General features: G+C 36.6%; 1 protein-coding gene and 2 long non-coding RNA genes across 3 annotated transcripts in view; 1 reads left to right on the forward strand and 2 right to left on the reverse strand.

The window, feature by feature from the left end:
- LOC140592277 (uncharacterized) overlaps nt 1-26,590 on the reverse strand; it is a 62,083-nt gene that overhangs the window by 4,164 nt on the left and 31,329 nt on the right. The window lies entirely within an intron of this gene.
- Nucleotides 285-15,404, reverse strand: LOC111854679 (uncharacterized). The gene is made up of 4 exons (XR_002840744.2): nt 15,252-15,404; nt 15,045-15,123; nt 14,856-14,885; nt 285-421 (listed from the first exon to the last, which is right to left on the reverse strand). It is a non-coding gene; the product is annotated as an uncharacterized lncRNA (long non-coding RNA).
- On the forward strand, nt 15,524-19,002 carry LOC111854629 (homeobox protein Hox-C13a). The gene is made up of 2 exons (XM_023832794.2): nt 15,524-16,280; nt 17,885-19,002. The coding sequence occupies exons 1-2, from the start codon at nt 15,617-15,619 to the stop codon at nt 18,142-18,144; spliced, it is 924 nt and encodes a 307-aa protein (XP_023688562.1). The 5' UTR covers nt 15,524-15,616; the 3' UTR covers nt 18,145-19,002.

The following is a 26,590-nucleotide window of genomic DNA, read 5'->3' on the forward strand; positions in this document are numbered from 1 at the left end:
GCCACCCCGGGCCTTTAATGCATGCCACCCTGGGCCTTTAATGCATGCCACCCCGGGCCTTTAATGCATGCCACCCTGTGCCGTTAATGCATGCCACCCTCCATTGACAGTGGATTGCGTTTGTGCAAAGATCCATCTAGAGTGGCAATCATCTTAGAGGCACTAAGGTTCAAAAGCTTCTGCTGGGACCCATCTGTACATACACTCAGTTCAGATCCACAAAACCCAATTTTTCTAGCTTTATTACTTATGCCTATGTGTGTGAATGGTGTGTGAGTGTGCCCTGCAATAGGTTGGCGCCCCATCATGGGTTATTCCCTGCCTTGCACCTGTAGTCTCCAGGGTAGGCTCCGGACCCCCCACAACCCGGAATAGGACAAGTGGCTACAGAAATGGATGGATGGATGGATATTTCTTCTGCCTAGATAAAAAACAGATCGTTCAGAAAGCTTGACAAGCACTGCTGAAATGTGAACTGAATGCCCGCAGGCTCCATCATAGCTTCCTCAGGATCTCTCGTTTACCACCAGTGCTTCGCCCTGACGCTGTGCCACGGTGGTAAAAATCCTGGGAGGAATCAGATTCTCCTTTAAAGAGAACATTTTGTTAAATGTGGAGTTCTGCTGGCCTCCAGCCTGCCTGGCTCTTCCTCCGCAGCCACCAGCCCGAGCCACTCGTCCAGCGCTTTGTAGTTACTGCCCTCCCTGCACAGCGGAGCGTGTCTGTCACGCCTCACTTTGACAAAGGGGCCGTGGTGGTGGGAGGAGCTTCTGCTTACAAAGTGAGCAGGCAGATTGCGCTGGGCTGCCCTCCGTGTGCCCAGGCTGCTTCCTGATGGCTCTGATCTGCCATTAACATTCCACCTTACCGTTTACTTCTGCCCCCCACCCAGCATATACCCCCACTACCCGGGGTCGACTCCAGCCCCCCCAACCCCCTTCCTGACCTGGCTACCTGGATAAGCAGTTAGACGACAGATGATTCAGGATTCTTGGATGGATGTTTTTCTTGTGTGTGTGTGATTCGCAGTGTGGATTACTTTTGCATTATCCATTAATTATCCAGGTCACATAATAATTGTGCAATAATTACATTGTTTCAATAGCTGGATAATTTTATTGCGTGGAATGCAAATAACAGGTGTCTCATATCTCTATTCTCGTATTCATGCTAAGAAATAAGGATTAAGGTTAAGAAAAATTTTACTGATACAAGGGGGAAGTTCTTGAACAGAGGCATCTTCCATGTCGTATCCTTTTCCATCATTTTTTGTTCTGAGGGCATAATTCAGTATATCTCACCACATCATTAACATATTTGTAAAGCCCATATTATGTTTTAAAGTACTCTTGGTCCCGAGTAGCGAAATACTTGTAACATTTTGTATTATCTGGAATGGCTGTATAAGAAGCTACTTTGGATATTGACTCATAATGAGATGTCCTCTTATGGACTGTGGTCATGTCAAGCATACAGACTGGTGAATCACTGTAGTGTCTAACTACAAGTTCACTATAAGCCACATATGTCACTTCCTTACAAGCTGGTTTAGAGCGGCTGCCAAGGGCTGTTTTAAGTCTGGACATGTCTGCATCTAAGGCTCATGCCAGCACTTGCTCCCCCTAGAACAGCCATTACTGAGACAACCTTGAGAGAAATATTTGCCATTGCTACCTGATCAAATTATTTTTAAATACCCGCCTTTATCGTGGTATTTTATGGTTTTATTGTCCTAATAATGTTTTCATACTGTATAAATCTTAGGCTTTATAAATTAAGTGACTTAACCTTTATTCTAATAATTCCATCGAGTTGCAAGTCTCGTTTCTTTGTTGCCATCAGCTATATCTTCATTATCATTGTCTATGTTGTTTATCTAATTTGAATGATGCCCCATTAATATCGATGAAAACCTTGCATTGAATATTATTTTTCACTGGCTGGGTCATAAAAATGATTATGTAGGTATGTAAATATAAGTAAACATGTCAATATCATGCATGATCGTTATGATACGCAAATCAAATCGAAGCTCAAATCGAATAATCGAAGCTGAAATTGAATGGTCTCTGGGCCACATCGGAATCATTGCTTACCTGGTTATCTGATGCAGAATTACACATGTTACCCCTTCAAGCAAATATACAACATTTAACATGAAATTTACCCAATAAAACAATGTAACCCACCTACTCACAGACTATCGTTTTTAACATCTGCTTTTTGTTTATTTAAAATCAGATTGATTTGTTGAACTATTAGCAATCATGCACATATACATATACATGTATATATATGTGTCTGTTAGTATATATGCATGTATTTATGAATCCATGTACTGTATGTATATGCGTAGATGGACCAGTCTAGTTTGCGAAATTATATTTAATTTATACTTTTATTAAATGAAAAGAGAGCCTGAAATATATCAAATGCGTTGTTTATTTGGAGTAAGTAGCCTATCCGTTCATGGATGAAACCGTTTTAACAGAAAGCAATTAATTTAGCCTAAAATACACACCACTGATTACTGAAGAGCATGGAAGTTCTCGCACCATTTTGTAACCGTCTCTTACAAAGATGTTTGCCTTAATTAGTTATTCAATTTCTTTGAACAGTATGGAGATAATTATTGCAAAAAGTTGATTTTTCGTTAAACTATTCTTTTTATGTTCCAGTTATACTAACAACGCCGTAAAATGTCTTAAAAAATAAATGTAGTACCTTAGTAGCTCAATAACAGTTGTTGTTCTACTTCTTAATGAGAAAAAATATTTCCCGAGCATTACAGCTCCCTGGAACCAACTGCAAAATTTAATCTGGAACCGAGGGCGGATTTGGGTTAATAGTAGTCATAATAGTATAGTTCTTAAACTTTACAGTACAAATTAATACTAAGCCAAGATAATGCTACGGACTGTAAAATGACAACAAATCCAAATAAAATCCGATTTTTTTTTCAAATTGATTTTAAAAACTGTATGCACTTATAAGGCGGGGTGTTTCAAATATACGAACAGGTAAGCATTTTTTTCTAAGGGTTCAACCACTATATTCCCGCTTTCCATATCGTAAAAGTTGACATCGTTAACCATGATGCTGTCTCTTGTTCGGTTTTTGAATGAATTGTTCTTCTGTAAAAGCTGCTGATGGCACTGTGCTTCAGTGCGCTGTGCTAAATACCTTACAGCTCAAAAGTCGGGGGTTCAAATTCTGCCTCTGCTCTCTGTATGTGTGGAGTTGGTTCTGCTTATGTTGCGCAGGTTTCTCCCTGCAATCCACAAATATGAATTTAAGATGACTGGTTCGTAAAGTATCCGCGGTGTATGTGACCTGCAATGGACTGTTATTCCCTCCGTGGTGTACCTCAGCCGAATGACCTATGTTCCCCGAGATAAGCTGAAAGATGTTCTTAGCGTCATAAACAGGAAAATTAAATCGCTTCAGTCAGGAATGGCTATGATGTGAAACCTGTCTAATTTAACTTCTATATGCTATATACGTGGTAAAAGCACATATTGTCTGCATCCGCTCCAAAAACGTGAGGAAACTTGAGGTTTTTCCTATATCTCCGATAGGCAAGAAGGTCTTTTCCCGAGTGCACCTCGTTTTTTCAGAAGTAGAACCCTGAACTTCACACTGGTACATACAGCCTGGTACATACAGCCTGGTACATACTGGTGTGTGCTGGCACTGCAAACATGATACGCGCGTGGAAACGTCTCTATTCAAATACATTTTTGTTCATATGTACTATTCGTTATTAAATTTTATAATTATTATTATTATTATTGTTATTATTATTATTCTTAGTAGTAGTAGTAGTAGTAGTAGTGTAGTATACAAGTAATGGAAGTTCCTCTGCTGCCATTGTCAGCGCAGGTTCCTATACTATATATATAACAACAGAGAATATACGGATGTTAAATTTCTAATAGACATTTCCTTATATAGCTTATTGAATACCAGAGAACTTATTCATCCAGTTCACATTTACAAATTTCCAGAGGGAAATGTTTCATTAAATATTAAGATCCAGGTGTTTAGGTGGTGAAAGTACTGGAATTCATTAAATCGGAACAAGTCGGATGACGAACAGAGTTTCCTGAGACTGGTCTTGAAGCCAGTGTTTCCTTGGCTTTTCTCCTTGGTCTAGACTTGGCCCGTTTACCTGCCTGAATATGCACACAGGCAACACCACGACAGTGTCATTACCGCTACACCACAACAGTGTCATTACCGCTAACACCACGACAGTGCCATTACCGCTACATGGAATCTGCTCCACTTTGAAGTGCGATTACTTTAGACATGACAGTTTCTTTTATAACGCAGGTAGTTACGGGCTTCGTTTATTCTGCTGTTCTGGTTTACTTATTAAATCATTCTACACATTTCTAACTGACGAAATATGCAAAATGTCAATCGTTAATCTAAAATTGTGATTTTTGAAGCTGAAATATCTGTCGAATTAATCAAATTAAATCACAATAACAACAAAAAAAATATTGATGTTTATGATTGGGGTTTGGGAAGGTATTTCTGTATGTATTATTTTCACTCCTGGAGTTTATGATTTAGCTTGGACTTGAAAAAGCAACGTGCCGGATTTTAAACTATAATGAGTAAGGTTGTTAAGGCTAACGTTGGGGCTGAAAAAGCCTGAACTCCAGAAACCTTGTTACTGCACGATAAATTCATTCACAAAAAAACATTTGCAAAATTATATACAAAATATGCAGACAATTTCAATTTGCGAATATTTCCTGTTGTATGCTCCTTTCGGTATTTTATTTTTTTAAAAGCCACACAGCACCAGCTGCTAACACCAACATCATTTTCAGTATCAGAGGAAGTTGAAATTAAATTCTTTAACTTCTGAACCTGGCTATTGATAAATCTACTCCCAAAACAATTCACATTACGACAAAAATAGTGTGAAAATAGAGTGAAAACTAAATTCTGTATAAAGTTCGAGTTGCATTCTGCTTGTTTTTTTAAACTTTGGTGCACTGGGTAAGTACCCAATGCCTAACCAAATCAGGCTACCCCAGTGCATATGCTGTTTTTCCTGGATATCGGGATACCCTCATTATGCTCCGTATATTGCGGTTTATGAAGAATGACAAACATAGGGGCGCACGCTTTGATTCATGGGATTGTTTCCATTATTTCTCAGTAGAAGTGAGAACATGCAAATTCCATCGCAGCTGTTTCATTGTGGAGCATCTTTCTCATGAGATGATGGAACATTTTTTTGGTGTGAAACTGTAAGGGATTTTGGGTTTCATTTATTTATTTATTTGTCTATTTATTTATTTAACTGCTTTTTTATATATATTTAGTTGCTTATTTATTTATTTTCTGCACTGCATACGGCTCATGTTTGAATGCTTGTAGAATTTGCACATCTTCGCAGTAACAAACGTTACCTTAGGCTAACTGACCTTCACCATCTGATGCCACATTGCTGAGCAGTTTTCTAAGACTTAACAGCAATAAAAGAGTAATTCCGGTATACGGTTTATATAATTGTTTTACCTGTTTCAAAAGTTTCAGCATGCAATTAGCAAATACTTATACTTAAAGTTATATGGTTAAAATCACTGAGTATTGTTTGCCCTGTTGTCGTTCTCATCGTTGAAAAAAAATGTATAGTCCTGTCCAGGATAAGCAGTTGAAAGACAACGAAGGAGAATAAGATTAGAGTTAACCAAACCACTTCTAAGCCAAGTGTCTAGTTCAATTTTTAAATGAAAAATATTTCTTTAATAGTAATACAATAACACCAAACATAATGACACGATCTATTTTTCACTCAATACCATTTTTGTAACAAAAAAAAAAACAATTAAAACAATGATATTATGTATTGACAAAATAGTTTTTGTGTTTTTGTTTACTGTTTGTGGACTGTTCTTTAATTTCAAATCACAAACCTCCCAATGGACCCAAAGATTAAAGCTGCTCTTCCGGAGTGCTTTTTTGTGGTCAGTCAAACATTTTTAAGCTCATTTTGATGCCTGTTTGGGATCATTGTCTTGCTGGAAGGTCCGTTTGTGGACACGCTCTGGCCACTTGGCAGAGGGAACATGCTACTTACTGAAATTCATGATTGCGTTCATCTTAACAAGAGCCCCAGGGCACGCCATGCATCCGTAAAAGAAAGACCACAGTTCAAGGAAGGCAGAGGGTTCATTTTGACCCTTTACATATAAGGTTCCCCTAGACCCTTTGTGTTTAAAGTTACTCCAGATCCATTATATAAAACTTTTCTCTAGACCATTTTCATGTACAGTTCCTTTAGACTCCTATATGAGGTTCCGTTACATTAGCCATCATACAAACTTGATTTTGAATTGTGGTGCTGGAATTCAGAAGATTTTCTTAATATTTTAAAGAATGGTTATCTAGAATTTTGACAATTGTGACATTAAAAACTGATTTTTGTGTCATACTTGGAGATAAACAGCACACACCACTGTTTACTGTCAATGTTGATGGACACTCGGGATTCTGTAAATCTATATTTTGCAATACACAATAAACCGACACACTTTTGTAAACAACCCTCATCAACTGGTCTTCTTCATAATTGTTTGCTCAGACATAGGATAGAACGGCTCCTGCAGTCGATATTCAAGATAAACCAGAATCAGCAATATGCAGTAATAGTGCTCATGTCGAGCAAATGTGTACCTGCTCTACGTGTTACAACAAATTCGACCAGTATCGTAACTGTAATTTGTGTCTTTCTTGCATGCGATGTTAACAAACTTAGGTGCAATGCGGAATAGCTGCCTTGAACACCGATTCGAACCCACTTTGCTAAAACATGCTGTTATTTTGTCACAACTATCTCTAAACCATTCCCATTCTTAATATGTATGGCTATATGAACAATTATGCGAATATCTCAGTTTATTTAAAATAAAGTTCACAGAATAGAATTTTTAAAAAGTACATTAGGTACCATACTGTAATTACAACAATGAACATTACTAAAGTGTTTTTGATTTCAACCAAAAGGTTTCACTCGTTGTTCTGCTCCGTGAAAATAAATCCATAAAACGTCGAGATACTATACAATGATACTGATGCAAATAATATACTGTATTTATAAACACGAGCAGCCTACGGTGGAAAAAAAATAATCAGTTCTCAGATACATCTCGAGATGTTTTGTATTTTGCTAGTCCTTCAAGTAAAATATTCGGCCAGTTGATTTAGGATTCATACTGTAAAAGTAAACATATCGTTGTTTATATCAAATCGTGATGCGATTGGATAGTAGATTGGAGGTATTCATAGTTTTGAAAATTGCTGCGATGTGCATGGACTGGAATTTGGGCAAGGAAGTGTGAAGTCTTTTCAGGCGTTATCGGTGTTTAAATTTTAAAGTGAAACCAAACTGTTTTAAAAAGTTAGTGTTTGGGGAAGTTAAACCAAGTAAAACATGGCAGTATACCACAATCCCACCGAAAGACGCACTTTCATTGTAAAAGGTCAAAGGTTAACAAAGAAATCTTGCTTTGGAAAAGAGTGAACGGAAAAACGTCCATCAAAAATGTCCGCTTTTCTTAGGCGCTTATTTTGTTTTTAAGGCTTTTAGCTTCAGAGATTCTTTGTCGGAAAAAAATACGTATTTTTATATTCAGTAATTTAAGGCAAAGACACGACGACGGACGTGGCAATTAAAAGGGTCTGGCGACTTTTGTTTGCTGTCTCGACAGTGCCACGGACCTCCCTTTTAACTTGAACTTGGACTTCCGACGCGGCAGGTCTGTACGCGAGGAGGTATTTTAACTGCTACACACCAAGCCTTAGTCTGCAGGAGCCGGAGTGAATTTACTTTTAAGAAATGTGTTATATATGGGCCGAATCAATTTCTTTTTACTGCAACAGTGTAACTTAAACTGTGTAAATTACTTTGTCTTGTGGTTAGGGCGTGTAAATTTGCATTGTAACAAGGTTACTTCTGCTTAGCATGGTTTGCTCCTGACTAGTGTGGATTCATATTCGGATTTCATGACTTAAAAACGATTAAAATCGATAATGTTGTAAATGACTATTTCTTATTTATTCAGAAAATAAGTCTTTCATTATTTTCCCTAGTGTATGTTTTCCAGTTATTTCCTATAATATGGTTTCTTGTATATATTTCTTTAATTTAAATCTTGAAATATATTCAAATTTGAAGGTGCGTCAAAAGAATTTGGAATGAAAATTCAGTTTTAATTGATGGGTTCTTTTGAAGAAAGTTGGTTGTTTCTGCTTTAAGAAACCGTTTAATTTGGCTTTAGAAATGAAGGCCGTTCGCTTCAGAACGTGTATGAGACTCTATCTCTGTGAATACCTATACCCGGAGACCTTCATGTTTTGCTACTACGCTAGTTAGGCTTAGCAACATTGCTAATAATAATGAAGAACACAGAGAAAGCTATTCACTGCAAAAGAATTTCAGTGTCAAATTGTTATATTATTATGTGAGTGATCATGTGTGGGGTTTACTTTAACAATATATGCAGCGTTCCTTGGATATTAAAACTGCAACTCTTTATGCTGTAAAATGCATGCGTTGGCACCTGGACAATATCCAAAAATAACGACATACACATTGATGGCAATCACAGTTTTGTTTTGGACACATTTGTTGACACAGTCAACAATTATTATAGGTACAAAATAGAAACGTCACCATGCTTTCTCTGAGAAAAGGCATATTCCCCTTGTTCTAAAGAGTGTCAATGTATTGTAGCGAAGCTCCTTAGTGAAAGCATTTTAAAGTAAAATAACTTGTATGTGTACTGCAGCCATCACCAGGAAAAGAAACCTGAATATAGATAGACAGACAGACAGATAGATAGATAGATAGATAGATAGATAGATAGATAGACAGACAGACAGACAGACAGACAGACAGACAGATAGATAGATAGATAGATAGATAGATAGATAGATAGATAGATAGATAGATAGACATTTTCTATACTTCCCTATCCTTAAAGAGCTTAACAGCCTAGTGAAACGGTGAATTACCATGACTACTGGAAAATAATATTGTCATGTACGCTGAAATATATGAGGTAATACGTATGGTTCCTTACTTAATCTATATGCATGCATGTGTCCTTCGGAAAGAACCGACACATTTAAGTAAAGGCAGGTATGATCTGTGGATTTCCTTTGTTATTACTGATATTTCATCGATTATACTTATATTTTTTTCGCAGCCTTTTAAATACATTGCGTCAGTATATATTTACTAAAATAAGACAATACAAAAATATTGATACGGTCACTAAGGTACAATTACAGATTACAGACGCGTCACATGACCGGCGATATGCAGAAGCAGAAGCTGATAGATAACCTTTTGTTACCTAAGAGAATATTCACCTGTCAAATGTTTCTGAATGATCACTATCCATTTTAAGCCGTGTATGATTCTGTATGGGATACTGTGCAAATTTATGTTATTAAAGATCTGTTACCTAAATAATTAAGAGAAACAATTTTAATTATTTTAATAGGGCTTATAGTGTTTCCAAGCATACCACGCCTGTTGCCTTCTTTAAAATAAAGTCTCGTCATACGCCACCAGTGTCTTAATTGTTTGTTCTAATAAAGCTTCCGTTTGGCATTTAGTGATTGTAGAGAATTTTCAGCACATACTATAAAAATCCATCACGTTCATTTTGGCTGTCAGAAAAACTTTAATACGTGTATCACAAAACGAATTATCACATATCTTAAACTTTTAAAACTTTTTTTCGCAGTTTGATGTATCTGCAAATAAACAAATACAAAATATCAATTTAAAAGCACTTATTATAAATGGGAAATTGTTACAAGAATACTTTTAAACTGACTTATCAGTATAAAAATGAAAGTCAATTAAATGCCATGCTGTTGGGTGATTGCTCTTCTTCTAATTGGTTACATGTGTCGTCAGCCATGCTGGGTCTGTTACCGAAATGTCTGCACTTGGGCTGCATGGTGAGTTGAATGGAAATGCAGCAAATTGGCTCCAGAGAAACATTTTAAACGTGGAATCTGGTGCCAATGGTCACATGAGCTCGTGGTTAAACTAGAGTATATGACACGGACAGCAACCTCAACTATGTACCCATGGAAAACAGGTCTTCTCCTCCATCCAGATTTTTTTTGGAGAGACGGCGCATGTACACGTTTTTTAAGATTCCTGAAGGAGTCAGTTACTACATACATTACAAGCTTCATTATGTTTTCCTATGTTTTGGTGCAGGAATTCAATGAACATTTTACCTTGTGGACAATCACTTTGTGTTCTGGTGGTGATGCTGCTTAGCATGTATTTTTTTTACTTGAACATTTTGCCCGTTCAAATACGTCACAAAACTCACTGACAGCGTTCCAGATGCACTTATTATTGCAATGACCTGTAAGCCACTTTGGGCAATTCTGTATGCTAAATCAATAAATATAAATGTATTTTAATTATTACCTCGTTCCATGGCCTTCGATAGATGGAACTGACCCGCCAGGTATCCAAGATTATGTTAAAATTCAACTGACAGGAAGTCACAAGTCCAAACCAACTTGTCACTCAGTATGTACAATAGTACGTGAATTAAACAGCTGATATAGAGCACCGAAACACACATACACATACACACCAAACGCCCTGTGTGTGTATGTGTGCCTTGAAACTTCTGAACTGTATTGCCGGATTGAAAATAATACGCATATTTTTTAAACTTATAAAAAATACGAGGAGGAAGCCGTAGGAGTTTTGCGAACACATTTTGTAACAAGTTTCCACGTTTCAAGTTTTGTATCAAGTTCGATAGAAATAGTTTGAATTTTAAGATAGTTACTCATTAATAACCGATAGGTTAGTGCTGGCAAAACCCCCGGTGAAGTAAGCAGCCAATATGTCGCAATTCTTGTGTTCGCTTTGAATATCATGCACTTATATATAATGTATATTTAGAAGCGTCATCGAATCCATTTTATTAATCCTTTGCTTTGTAAAATTCACCTACTGAAACTAAGTATTGTTATGTGAAGATTTGTGGTATGCTCCTTAATTAGTTTAATGACCAATAACTGGTATAGTTGACAGGACATTTTTGGTGCGTATTCATAATTAACTAAGCTGAAGGTACGTGTTCACGCTTGGTACAGTGTCCCTGTAGTTTACGTGCTATATGACTGAATTATTTTAATGATTGCTTGTTACGCAGAGATATCTTATGTATAATGTATTCTTTTGCTTACAAATAATGCAAACGATTCATCCGTGTTTTTTCCGTGTAAGCATAAAATTATAATTTATGGAGATACTGGAAATGATTGCTCGATTGACTGAAAAAAAATCATATCAAAGAACAATCGTATCCATCTCATTTGATTACGGTCTGGACTGCTCTGCACTTTGGTGTTACACATTCGAATGTGATACTGCCTGAGGAATGAGATGGGAAATACTTATTTAAAGTTCTTTTAAGGCAGGACTGAGTCATCAGCTTACAATCGTCAAGATATAAACTTTCAAATTACTACTTTGACGTGGAAATGTTACATTATAATTGCAAATTACCAACCTACTAATGTTCTAAATTGCATCGTCGACCAGACAAGATGGAACATTGAAAACAGACATTAGCCAGAGAAACATGATTTCGCAATATAGTTTTCGGATGTCTCTTTCTAAATGAAAGGTCAGTATTTTGTCATCATCCTCACCATTATCCTCACCGGCTTCATCAGCAGCAGCAGCACCACCACCACCATCATGATCATCATCATCATCGTTGTCATTATCATAAGTAACAACAGCAGCAACAGCAACGATGGCTACTACTACTATTGTTATTATTATTATTATTATTATTATTATTAGTATTAGTATTAGTATTAGGGGCCCAAGGAACGTAATTGATGGAATCGTATTGTTTTTACTGCTGTTGTTGTTCTTATTCTTGTTCTTGTTGTTGTACTTATAGAATGATAGTCCGACAGTGTGTCACTGGTTCCCTGATTGAAAGTTTGCATTTGAACTGGACAATGCGACTGTGGAATTCATTCTTTATGTCTAGACTCCCTGTATATCGCCGTTAGTCTAGGTTTTGTATTGTTTTTGTTGCTCTTATTATTATTAGACGAAGTCTTAACGTTATTCTTATAATTTTCTGATTTTGCATATCCACAAACAGCCGTCAGTAGCCCGCCTATTTGCAGCGTCTGCAGTAAGACACGCAGCCACTAATGGTTCCTGCATTGCTAGATGTAATCTAACACGTGCACGTGAACCCACACCGGATAAGTTACACATTACACAGAATGTTCCCTTCAGTGCTCGTTTACAAATCTGCTCATTTACATTAGTTAGATTCAACGTGTAACATGCATAGAATGAGAAACTGAGGATGTGTCCGAGCAGGTTGTGTATGGGAACAATGATTAGTTACGCATAGGCTTAAGTAGTCTAATTATTATTAGACTGTGTATTTACCTGAAATATTCAGGGTGCCTTTGGAGAACAGCCGAAGTGACACTTTACCTAACTGTGCACTATGTGGTGTTACACGTACGACACTAGCCAAGGCTCGGCGGAGGTTAAACGCAGAACTGTCAGTCACTCTTCATGATGCCAGCGCAGCCTTCAGTGTAACTGAAAAGCAAATTACACAAATAGCTACCGAAGTAACTAAAAATTGAACGTACTAAAAGTTTTCAGTATAAGTTATAATACTCGGTGGTCATTTAGATTTCAAAGGAAAGAAGAAAAGGTTTTTATGTCAAACAAACAGGCAACAATAGGCACTCAAGTGAACATAATTAAGATTTCAGAATTGTTAAACTGGTCTTTGATCATGATATTGATTACTAGGTGTTTTGACTGCGTTTGTGTAAATAAACCAAAACAAAATACGACATATAGATGTGCAATATATGAACAATCGAAAAATATATACACTACTGAATAAGACTGTGAATGTAAATTATTTTAATTGGATAGGACGCACTTTATATAAGCGGAGACATTTATTATTTAATTAATTTTGTGTTTCGGTTGGTGTCTTGATATTCAGTCTTAGGTTAATTTGTTTTGCGTGTCCTGTGTGTAGCCATTAACACCTCGACGATATATTTGTCTATAGAGATATAGAGCTTTAAGGAGGTAAAAAGTGAGACGGGAATTGCTCTCGAAGATTCCTGCCAATAATAATCTGCTAGCTGTATTTTTAAATGGAATTTGTAATCTTGTAATATAATCTTGATTAAAGCACGAAATTTTATCCAGATTCAACAACAAATATGCTACAGTATTGATAGTATGTGCAGACCACGTACTGCAAAGAGGTAGGTTTTTGATGTTTTTTGTATAAATAAACGGAAAACCTGTCTTGGTTCAAGTTCTTGCTTAGCCTAATTAAGTTATTATTAACCTCAAAGTTTCATCAACACACAACAAAGCACTTGAATAAATCTAAACTTGCTTCGAAATTTGTGAATATTCGGTAATAATAATATATATCATTTTGCATCTATTATATCTCACTTTTTTAATACAGAAAACTAGTGAAAAATTTACAAAATCGCCCTAGTGTGCTAAAATATTATGGATTTTCGCAGTTCATCGGTGTTCTACAAGAACAATATATATAACGAGGGTTGTACGGTGGAATCTTCTTTCACATCCAGTTCAAAGAAAGAATACTTGATTACCAGCACTGAACGGTTCGCCCTAATATTGTCCCGGGAAATATTATGAAGCTTCCACGTCCCATTGACAGTCTCCTAATTGCGGCAGTTTGCATGTAAACTCGACAGCACGACTGTGAAGTTCATTCTTCTCTGTCTAGACTTATAACGACCCTGTTTGTCTGCGTTTTTTTTACCTTGACCTTGGACTTCCTCAGATTTGAAGTTTGCAAGAACTGTCAATATTTGTCAAGTATCTGAGCTACGGACGGAGATGCTACGTTTACCTCAACATCAAAGTTGACCGCATGTGTGGGCAATGCATGTGTAGTTTCAATTTAGCTCGGTTTATGATCAGTATTATATAATACAAAGGAACAAGCTGGGCATTGTAGTTAATCCTGATGCCCTTGAGATTACATCCGGTACAAACTCTTCAAAAAATCCCTAATTGATTTTGAGAAGTTGTATTGGATTCATTAAACTACAGATCTCTTTATCTCAAGTAAGCTGAGATTAAGAAATAATGTCACAAGATGTTACAATTTTTTATCTGCATTTTCTTCAGCAAATGTTAAGTATTAGAAAAGGTAATTTGCTCAATCAAAAATGAAAATATTTATTTGCACCAAAACTTAGTTTAATTTTTACTTATTTGTTCTCCAGATTTTAATTTTCAGTAGTTTAGTTTTACCGTTACTTAGTCAGATGTTATTGTTCGCTGACGAAATCCTAACCAAATTATAACAACAAATATATTTTGTATAATTTTATCCTGACACAGCTTTCAAAATTGAGGTTTTTACATTGTTTTGTTTAATACATAACACGCGTATTCAGTGCGACCAATATCTTAATGTAGTGCATTTGAAACTTTGTTTATATCATTGAATGTATACGCCCCTTGTCGATACATAGGTATAAATAAAATGTACTAATTATGCACGTTTTGTGAAGGTAAATAAAAAGTACACGTAAAATGAATAAATGGATCTCAGCAGAGATTCCCAACGTTTACAGTCGCAGCACCGTGTAAGTTATATATAACAATATAATGTTAAATAAATGAAATACATATTATTACATTTGGATACAATTAATTTTAGATACTTGTATACTTTATGGTTATTCTTGAAGGTAGAAATTTAGGTAAAATTACCTACCAAACGAGTAATTATCTGAGTAACAATGATCTGGAAAAGAAGGAAAATAGACCAAGTTTACTCAACACTGTTATTATATATTAACTTCATATTCTAACATAACTTTATATACCCAAAAAGACAACACAGGCATCGAAATATAAACACATTTCGTCTGTCCATTAAATATTGTGGCATGGGTGTACCAACCTTTCACAGGAAATTGATGTGTATTTTATGCAGTAACGTCTGTCCTGTGGTTAGTTTCATGTCATCGATATCTTGCCAGCTTCGGGAATATTTAAAATCATCTATTTAATGCTTTCAAATGATCACAGTTTCAAAAAAATAAATAAATAATTTATAATCACCATAACAGGATTTAGCACATTGCAAATGAAATGCAAAGACCATTACTTCGAGAAAAGTTTTCCTGTATCGGCTAAACTCTATTGATCTTGTCTTCTGCATGCAGATCACAGTGGGTATTGTCCCTATCCCTTTAAGGATTCTACGTTTCAGAATGACTCTAGCCAATGTGAACATCTGGTACACTTTAAATGGCAATCCAGGGGTAAGTGTTGGATTCATTTTAAAGGGATGACGCAGAAACCCCACCTCCAGCGTCGAGTTATCATATCACAAGGGCCAGAGCTATGATCTTATAGATGGACGGTTCGTTTGGGTCTTCTGTTGCGCATGCGCCGTGTAAAAAATGTGCTTGGAAATTAAGTGTCTGTCTTGGAGAAGTCGAGTTTTAAAAAGCATCGACAGCTCGTGATATGACGACTTCACTGGTCCTGCATCCACGCTGGGCGGACACCTTTATGTACGTTTATGAAAAAAGCCCGAATGAAAATAATCAGAATAAAAACCAAACTATGGAGGGACTAGGTGGGAATTGCCCCGCTTCCCACTGCAGGGATCTGATCTCGCACCCAGCGCTTGGACGGCATTCTGGCAGCATTGCCCCTCACCAAGGCGCTGTGTACTCGGATATATCTTCTTCAGACACCGGGCGACAGTGTCCCGCTCCGCAAACTTCGTCCAGCGCAACGCTTGGATATGGCTACCCTTTCGGAAGCCCTTATTATGGGTGTAGGTTGTCTCATTCGCACAACGTGAACTTGCAGCAGAAGCCCTGCTCTTACCACCCGCCCGAGAAATACGCAGAACCCAGCGGCGCGCTACCCACTGAAGAACTATCTAGCAGGGCCAAAGAATTCGCCTTTTACCCGAGTTTTGCCAGCTCCTATCAGACTGTGCCGGGTTACTTAGACATGTCAGTGGTACCCAGTATTAGTGCACACCCGGAGCCCCGGCACGAGGCACTGATACCAATGGATGGCTACCAGCACTGGGCTCTTTCTAATGGCTGGGACGGGCAGGTGTATTGTTCCAAAGAACAAACTCAATCGACTCACCTCTGGAAGTCGCCGTTTCCAGGTATGGAAATCAATTATTTTGTTAGCGTTTATTATTGTTCATGTTAATAGGAAGCTTAAACTCCCTCCCCCTTCCTGCACTATTTTCGTTTCTACGCATGCCAATAAATAGTTCTGGACGTGGCTATTTCCATATGAACAACAATTTTTCTTGATCAAATAATATAGTCTTTACATATTACATACGGGTTATGTTGGAGGTATTCTTGCTCTTGGGTGTTTCAATTACAAATTATTGTGTGTCGTATCGTTATTCCCGTGTTTCTCTCTTTTTCAAAATATCTATCCATCCATGTGGTAATGACTACCTTTAAATGCACAGCGTCTACACGTATGTAACAACTAAAGATTGTTGCCTGCATGAGCTAGCGTGATCCTTATGCAATCTTGTATCCGCTGTCAACATTTAAATAAAATAGCTTGTTTAAGAAGTGATCAGGGGTATCTTGTTTCTTAATGAACTTACGTTTGAGTTCACGACACACGTCTTATAAAAACACCGTCATTTGCGTTAAATAACCCGGTTTTAATAAAATCAACAAATTAATATGCCTCACATGTCATCTATGTTGAACACCCATGTTATATTAGCAAAACTGCTTTGTATTCCCTAAGAAAATTGCTGAATTACCGATGGGATGTCTGTCAATCACTGTTGTGTTTTCCTCACAATATACAAAGAGCAGTTGTTTCTTTCAGGCACTCGGAATTAAGTGTGTCTTTTTTGAAGAACGACACTTTTCAGTCAGTGTTCAAACAGTGCAAGTTTCTGTGAGCATTCCTGTCATATTTGTCATAGAGCCTTTCACTGTTAAAGTTTTGCTATTTAAGAGTCATATCACGAAAGGATACGTTACCTGGACGTGGAATGACATTTGTGGACCAGTTTATTAAGCTATTATTTTATATCTGTAGGTTTATAAGTTTATTGAATCTGGATTTTTTTTAGACCTTGTCAGAATACGTTAACCACCCCCACGCCCTACCACCACTGCCACCGCCGAATTTAACGCCCGTACCCAAGTACACACAAGCACATTCCCCTCTGATGCGTGTCACTCTCTGGCGCCCTCTCTGCCATATGGATGTTGCAGTCTTGTAACATAATTTATTCATAGCGTTCATTTTTCAGCATTTCTTATCGAACATTTATATAAAATAAAATTACATGTTAAAACCCAGGCGGAACAAAAAACATCGTCTATATTATTACGCATATAATGCATTTATGGCTCTGAATAAAAGAAATTTATTGCGGTGAATAGTTCGAAGCCATAAAAAATTTTCTTAGCGTTTTATATTACTATCTGGACGGTACACTACTCGTTTGTTTGTTTATAGTTAAGTCCAGAACAGATCATTTGAAAATGTTACTTGAATTTGGTAACGTGATTAGCTGACTTTACCAACGCATTGCTGAATTCTGTAAGATCCTAACCAAAATATCGGCAAAAAATAATCGAAATGATATGATTCCTGTAAAATATCGCTGAATAAACTGCTCTTTAAAAGTGCAATACAGTTGTTCTGCTGTGATTTTTTGCTTGAAAACCAAAGGTTCATAAAATGTTTACTTGTAACGTGGAATTTGTTCTCTATTTTCAGATGTGGTTCCATTACAACCAGAAGTCAGCAGTTATCGTAGAGGCCGCAAGAAACGCGTCCCATATACCAAGATTCAACTGAAGGAGCTGGAAAAAGAATATTCCGCCAGCAAATTCATCACCAAAGACAAAAGACGCCGCATCTCAGCCACAACCAACCTCTCCGAACGTCAGGTTACCATTTGGTTCCAGAATCGTCGGGTGAAAGAGAAGAAATTTGTCTGCAAATCTAAAACCAGTGCCCACATGCACCCTACCTGATCCCCCCTCTCAGTCTCATCAAAGCTTAAACAAACCATTTAAAAGTAAAGCAGAACAATATCCAAACATATTTCTCGTCAGACAATTACGCCTGAGAAGAACCTACCCCGCCTCGAAATCCCGTCTTGAGATTTTGTTTTATTCAAAAGTCGAATTGTATCACAAATACCAACTGCCTCTTGTCTTATTATTTTAATTTTTTTCCGTGGGAGGAAGATTTAATTATAATCTACGCCTATATGCAGTTCTCCCTTTTCCTCGTCTTCTTGGTTGAGGAAAGACCGATTGTAAACATGATATAGTTTAAGCGGTGATACCCTCGAAGCTCGGAAAAGGCTAGAGCGGAAACTGAGAGATTACGAACTGTACTACATTATTTCAGATATGCTGATAAAATGGACACTAAGTGGTGTTTTGGGAATGTTTTTTCGTCGAAACTCTTTCAGTCGATTATTGGGATGGGGAACTTCGATCTTCCGAGAGCTTATATTTCATTGATACTTTGACTTTCTATTTTTAGTGCCTATGGTGTTTGCAAGGCTGCTACTTTTGAAATGTACAGTACGATGCATTTATTATTTAATTAATATTCCCTTGTCTGACTGCGATTGTAAATTCAAATGTTTTAAGAATTTCGTATTTTTAAATGAAGGATATTGTCTTTGCCTTGTAACTGGAATGTCTGTAATCAATTAAAAATATTATACCATTAATGCACAATTGTTCTCATAGTTTCAGTTATAAAGGTAGGTCTTGCATTTGATATGTGCACTCGCCATGTAAAAGCAATATCATCTTTTCTTTGTGCAGTACGTGAACTGTGATGTGGTGTTCGATGACAATATACTCATAGGCAACATGTTTCATAAATAATAAATAATAAAATAAAAATATGCATACATACGACCGTGTTGTCGCCAAGTTGTCTGTATTTCTGTATCAGTAGATACAGATAAGGTGAGATTCACGCCGGAGTATCAGAGCAGTGTACCTCTCTGAAGAGCTCTGCCTACCGCTCTTTTGGAAAACTACTGTCTTTCCAACCCCATTACCTGCTAATAAAATTAATAATAGCTGATTTGATCTGATAGATTCTTTGTAGTGTCTCCAGTCTGGCTCTATGCTGTCTGGAAAGGAACCGGGAGACGAACGTCCGGATTTTAAAATTCTTTTCCGTAACAATATACTCAAACATTTTTGAGCAGTATGTAGCGCACATAAAATGCATCCGTACACATATTCAGAACTGAGTACGCGTCCTTCATAGGATATTGTGCCTATCAATGGTGGCATATTTGTTACAATGCCCCCAACAAAAACATCCGATTCCAAAGGGCTGATGTTTACCTGAAATCAATGTATATTGTAATACTAGTACCTTACAGACTGTTTGTTCAGTTAAGCCATATTGTAACGTAACCGTTCAACCACAGTGCGAATGATTTGACCGTATCAGAAATTTACAAGCTTTACGCTGATATAAAACGACGGCATAGTAAAGCTCGCGTTCTCGTATTTATCTGTGAATATATATTATATATTTCCTAATTTCCTAGATTTTCTATTGTGTCGGTCATTAAAACACCCTACCATAAATGTTAATGTAAAAAAATAATTAAAAACAGGACAACTTGATATTTTCTTTATGTTTTTTATGTATTTTGTCTGTTTACTCGAATGCAAATTGATCATCCATTCCAACTTCAGAGAAGTGCGTCATTAGCCCGGCCTTCCGCTTTCCTAGTGTGTGCCACAATTGACACCCTGTATAGAAAAATTCTTATGCAAAGTTTATTTAAAATACATGTATATTTCTATTAAAAACCTGTAATAGTCTTTCTTACTGATTGGTAAAACTGCTGAAGAGAATACTTGTTGCCTAAGCAAATGATTGTTGCAAACAGGCACTGCAGTCGTGTAAGACCACAGAAATATGCATCGTATACACAAAAAGAGTGTTTATTATCTCCTCTGCGAGCTCTTCGTTTGCTGCTGTTGTGGAGTGCATAGGCTGTTCTGCGTTACGGTGCCTGGTGAGGGGAAAAGTTGAACTGGGATTAAGAGCACCGCGAGCACTTGTTATACAGCAACGTTCAATGGGTCCGATGCTCGTGAATGTAAGGCGCATAGCGATATCTGTTAGGCTTTGGTATAGATGCGTTGGTGTGCGCGGTGAAGTTCCTACAAGGGCCTTGTGCAAGGAAATCCGCCATAGGTAAACCGACTTCATCGTCTGCCCGCCAAGTAAGTTTCCATTGTCGTGTAAAAATAATCAACATCACCATTTTGGTGCCAGTTATTGCCATCAGCTGTAAACGTGTCTGCATCTGGTCACTGCGGATAAATTTTCACATTTTCAATTTTCATTTTGAATTGGGCGTGGATCTTTAGCTTTTTGCAGGTCAACGTATTTGTGTTTTTTATGCAGTGAAATTTTGTTAATAAGTTGACTATTGAAATCCAGGCATATTTAGACATTTAAAAAAAGCAAAACGAGGCACAGCCTGAATGCGTGTAAGTTTAAATTTTATATTCACATCATATTTGGAAGAAAGATATTTTTATTATTCTTTTGTTTTTTTGTATATGCACGTATCTATTTCAGTATCTATCATTACTATTACCGATCCGCTCACCCCGGTCCAGTACATTATTATTATTATTATTATTATTATTATTAGTAGTAGTATTATTATTATTCAAAACGGCCTAATTCTGAGAGATAGAGTTTTCCTACCTTCTTGGCCAGTAGCTACACCGTGCCACTTTTAGATCTTATGGATTACACAGGCATGTAGATGTTTGTTCATATTTGGTAGTTAATATGATATATTAATATATTATTCTTGTTTATTTCAGTAAATATGATATGTGTCTTTTCTCTTCATGCAGGTTAATTTCTCTTACGTATATTGTGTTAATTGGCTTAGATGCGCTCTCACGGTAACCAGCAGAAACGGAGCGGATGACGTGATGGGTGTTTTCATCTCTTAAACTTAATAACACATCTAAGCCTCATATTGGGAATTTCTACAAGCCGGGCTGCTGCTCTATTTTTTATTTTAAACGATTTCATGTTTAGCTTATAAATTAAAGTAACATAACATAATTTTGCTCGATTGTTTGTAAAGGTCAAATTGCAAATATCATAAGATGTTACGGAATACTTAAGCTATGTTTAATTTAATTTTTAAAAACTTTCACATGGCTAAGAAGAAAAAGTAAGATGCCTCGTCTGGCGTTAACCTGCCCTGACAAGCCCGCGGCCGTTCTATCCTATTTCTTGTTCAGCTTACCTCCTAAAATCCACACTAACAATTTTTGTGTTAACAAGGTGTAACTGGGAAACAGCTGCACATTCTCGGTTTTGGGGTTGCTGACGTCACGCCTTGCCTACCCTTGACCGTGACTATGCAGTCACTTTGACCTTGACATCACAGCTACTTTTGCATAACTAATAGGCAATGATGTAGCCTACTTCCTTGTTGGGACTATGGCGAAGACGGTTATAACGCATAATTCCCCGCTGTGTGTATAAACAAGCTGCAGTTTTTCTGGTCTAGACGGCTGGAGTAATAAGACGGAACGCTATAAAATAGGAAATACACAAGAAATCCCTATATCATCTTTAACATGACGTTATGAATCAACCCCAACACTAGTTTTTAAATTATTTGTTTTAGATTTAATTTTAACAATTGTTGCATTACTGTTTATTTTGATACGTGTAACAGGTAACAATGTCAAATCATTATCTTATTGCAAATATAACATTTTCGTTAGCTTTAAGCTTTGTGACGGATGCACTGGGTGACATTTGCGGGTCATCAGTCAGACGTCACCCAACAGGGCCGTTTTGAAAGTAAGTTACTTTTCATGCAATGTGAATTAAGAGCAGTATGTGGACCCTTTACAATCCATTTGCTTGATATAACCGAAATGGTGCCGTGGATCATACATACCATTTCAATCAAATGAAACACCTGAAACAGATTAAACGAAATCCAGGTCTGAAGTCGACGACTTTTCGGCTCTCTAACCCCTAATCCTTCTGATAAAGGTTGCAGCGCGGACAAGTAGGCTATGAGTGTTAATGACGTTTTCATAAAATATTATAACTGAAATTTCCCAAAGGACTCAATAATTACGTGCAGTTTTTAGTAGATCCATATGGTTACAAGCCAAGTTGTAAGTTGAAGTCGATATCCTATAAATCGATGCTTTATGAGTTTTATTAAGTTCGTGAAAATTATTTACATTGTAACGATTATTAAAATATAATGTTAGTTTGAATATCTATAATACTGTGAAAAGGGTGCTATATTATACACAGCACAAAATGTGTTTTATATTATCTCGCATGTTTGTCGCGAACCACATCACGTCATTGAGATTTCCTATATTGAAATTGGACATTGTACCCGTTTATTAATTTAGCTGAATATCAATAATAGTTCTCAAAATCTATTTAACTATAAAAGCCAATATGAAACTAAATTAAACTTATTTTAAAAGAAACTGACTTGGTTGATGGGTCATGGCTGAGACCAGATTTTAGGGCGCCTGAGATTTTATCCCGTAGTTGATCAATGTCTAAAATCCGTAATTTTCTCGATGAATCGGTTTAAGTTACACAACGTGATTTATTGTTCACATTTTAAGAAAACGTTTAGATGGGGGTAAACGAGTAGTATTCTAACGTGTCATAACAAATAAGGAAGACCTACATTTATAGACATACTGTAAAGTATTTTTGTTTAAAAGATATTTTATTCAGTATTACATCATGACTGTGCAAAATAAGTTGAAACAAAAACGGCCATTTTAATTAACAGATGTTCTTGTGAAACGCTGTTTGTGTAATCTTATTTTAATATTACCGTTTTAACGTATGGTACGATGTTAGTACATAGAAAATAAAGTTACAGAACCTTCGCGAAACACAGCAGGAAGGAAGCCGACTCGAGTAGTCTACTATTAAATAGTATTTCGTGTGTTCAAAATGGTAGCTTGTAATGAGGGTTATCAGGACCGTACATTATTACTTAACGTACCGTTATTTGTATTTTTCATTCATCCGCTCCATCGGGCATGTAGATGAATTCAGAAAGCAGCCTCTTGGTTGGGATTTAGCTGAGAGCACTGCTGATGCAGATATCACTGAACATTGTATGCGGATGGCCGGAGCGAAGGAGGCAAGGAGAAGGGGGATGATAACCTCTGGTGGTTGTAAGATGGAAATATCAGGAAGTGAAAGAGGCGGAGGAAACGTCGCCTTTCTGTAGGCCTTAGAATCGAAAGTGAATCTCTGTATTAAGCGAAATTAATTACTGGAATTCGAGTTCGGCCTGTAAATATTAGTAATATAGATTATTTGTACTTTGCATAATAATTGTTGGTTTCAAATATATTGGTATTAAACATGTGACTAGGATAGTAACAGAGACCCATGGAAGAGTCTTATTGCTCTCATCCGTTAAGTGCCTCTGAAATGAGAATCAAATTTCTGCTAAATTAATTTGTGAGAAACCGATTTATTTTCATAAATCACATCTTGCTAAAATGCAAAATTAGCTAATTTTACACTGGAAAGTCGGACGGGTTAATCTTGATCCTTCTACTCTTTCGTAACGTAACGGGCCGGATATTGTCACGTAACACCCGCTGTTTTTACACCTGTGGGTGAAAGCTAACGATCTAAGAAATAAACCAATTGTTTAATTTGTACGATCATTGTTTCCAAATTACTATAATGATTAAAATGCCATTTTCAGGTACTAATTCCCTTGTAGGATTCCTCGTGTATTTTTGTTACATTTTTGGGAGTTTTGGTTCTTTCAGTGTAGATATAGAATAATATACGTGTCTAAGTAGTTATGACGTGCAAATTGAAAAAATATTTGTGCAAAGATTCACACTATTAATGCAGTGTTTAGGTGTCAGGCCTATTACCTTTGGAAATTTAAGTCTACATTATTCTTCTAATATTATCATTTAAAGATTATGTGTTATTACATGAACCTTTTGGGGTTTTAGTAATATTATTATGATCATGAATAGTATTATTATTATTATTGTTGTTGTTGTGATTATTATTATTATTATTGTAATTTTTAAGCATAGTGCCCTAATTTTTTATCTTCCATTGCGCATAATTTTGCCTATGATGTTTATTAATTTAAAATTATATGTGTTGTTTTTAGTTTTTAGGTTTTAGTGTGTATGTGTTTGCGCGCACACGCGCGCGTGTGTGTATTTTTATAGAGACAAAATGCTTTTTGTATTTGTCCTTTATATGCCTCAGAACATATTGTCTTACTATTATCATGGCTTCAGGTAACATCTTATTTCGATAAGGTGATTCTTGCAGTTTCGTTCGGCGTACCATTCGGCCAGGTTATTAAAACCAAATATGAATACTGTGTTTTACACCAAGGAGTTTTAATTTTTGTTCATTTCATTATGCGATATGTATCATTTAACGTGCTCTATGTCGTCAGTTAACTGACGTTAACTGCTGGGGTTCTTTGCTCATTTAATGAAAACTTTTTATATATATATATATATACACACACACACACACACACACATATGTGTATGTATGTATATATACAAATCACAGAAATATGCGCGTGCTATCTTCTTTCCATTCTGCGGAATGGCCAGAAATGCACTTTAGTTTTATTAAAACTTTACTATTGATCTTACCGATGCATGTGTTTGCACAAAGTGCTAGGCAAAATGGAGTGTGATTATTAAGCTTTACTTCAAGATACCATTGAAAACGTTGCTCCTCTCAGCACAACATGATAACGCGGTGAGTTTTGCATATAGTGTTTGTTTTCCGCAGGCCTTCCTTAGAAAGGATCATTCAAGATCCCTACTGCAGGACATTAACTAAAAACTGAAAACTGCGAGTTGTAACTAACCCAAGTAAGAAAAAATGCCTTTGTTTATGTTATCCTTCTGTCTCGACACAACAGGAGATTCCAAGACGGTTATTTCAATAGCGTCCAGACATCTATGCACTAGACAGTGACCTTGAACTGGCAAGCGCCAATTGGTAGCGTCTTTTCTTTAAAAAAGAAAGAAAACGACCGACTGAGTCAGAGAGGGAGAACTTTCAGCACCTTTTTGCAGCTGCTTTTTTGCGCTTTTTAAAAATGTGCGCGTGCTTTTCCGAAGGACCGCGCGTGTCTCACGATTGGGAATTCTGTGGGCATATGTCTTTGCTTTTCTTTTTTTAAAACATCTTGCGTTTCTGACGTGTGGAGTAAGGACTCTGAAAATTCTCAGTTATCGGTAAGGTGAAAATCCAGTCTGAATAATTTAACTGGTAGGAATGTATTTGCTTCCACAGGGGCTACTTGCCAATCAACTCTGCAGTATAAATTCTTATTAAAATAAAAAAAGCAATATAAAAATTTATATCGCTGTTTTCACATGGATTTTGCTTACTTTTAGGTATTCATCTATATTTTGTTCTATGCATAGGGTACTACTGAATTACTTTTCATTTATACAATTTCGGAACAATTTGAAGTTCCAAGTTTAAAACGCGTAAGTGTTGTGCCGTGTTTATGACATGCCTGTATATACCGTAAGCCATGATCTTGAAAACCTGTCACGTTCTGCTTACTGCGCGGTCCTGGAATAAATAGTTATCTTAAAATATAATACGTAAGAATAATATAACTGGAAATAGCGTATACTTCGCATTAACTGATTGTTGGTAAACCGCTATCAGTTTGAAAGATGAAAAGCTGTTTTGAAATTACAATATCATGTATAACTGTTTTGTGTGTTGAAAATGTGGTGTGTTCGGTTTTCAAACTCGTTTGTAACTTAGTTGTACATTAATTGAAAATTGATTTATTTACAAATATATTTCTATAACTATAGCAGTGGATAATGCACATGTTTCGGAATGAAGATGTGTTTAATTTCAGAAGTATTGCTATCAGTTTCTTTTATTTATGTAAACTTAATATGACATCACGTGACAGTCCTGTTCTTCATTTCATTACTAATCTGGAAAATGGGAAATTTAAAAGTCATTTAGTAAATGTACTTCAAGTATTTTGAACTGAACCCAAATGTGCGTAATGATACTGTAGTGCAATAGATGGTAACGTATTAATCGTAGAAGGATTCGTGTGGAACTTAAAATGATCGACTCTCTAGAATAAGTTGCATATTGTGTTTACTCTTTAACAGTTCATGTAAGCTGTCGTGCAACGAATCAAATACTTGCCTAAAAATGCATGAAAACTTGCACTTAAAAGATCATAAGAAACGAAGAACGGGCAAAAGAAGATAAAAGTGTTGACCTGTGACTCCGCGGGTCGGCAGATGAGTCCGTCTACGTATTTAACATGCTTTTCTGTTAGATTCCTTTTTGCCGCTTCTTTATTCATCAGAGACGGTTGTCATAAAGCCCACATTG

The sequence above is a fragment of the Paramormyrops kingsleyae genome, chromosome 8 (genome assembly GCF_048594095.1).
Source record: "Paramormyrops kingsleyae isolate MSU_618 chromosome 8, PKINGS_0.4, whole genome shotgun sequence".
Taxonomy (NCBI): Eukaryota; Metazoa; Chordata; class Actinopteri; order Osteoglossiformes; family Mormyridae; genus Paramormyrops; species Paramormyrops kingsleyae.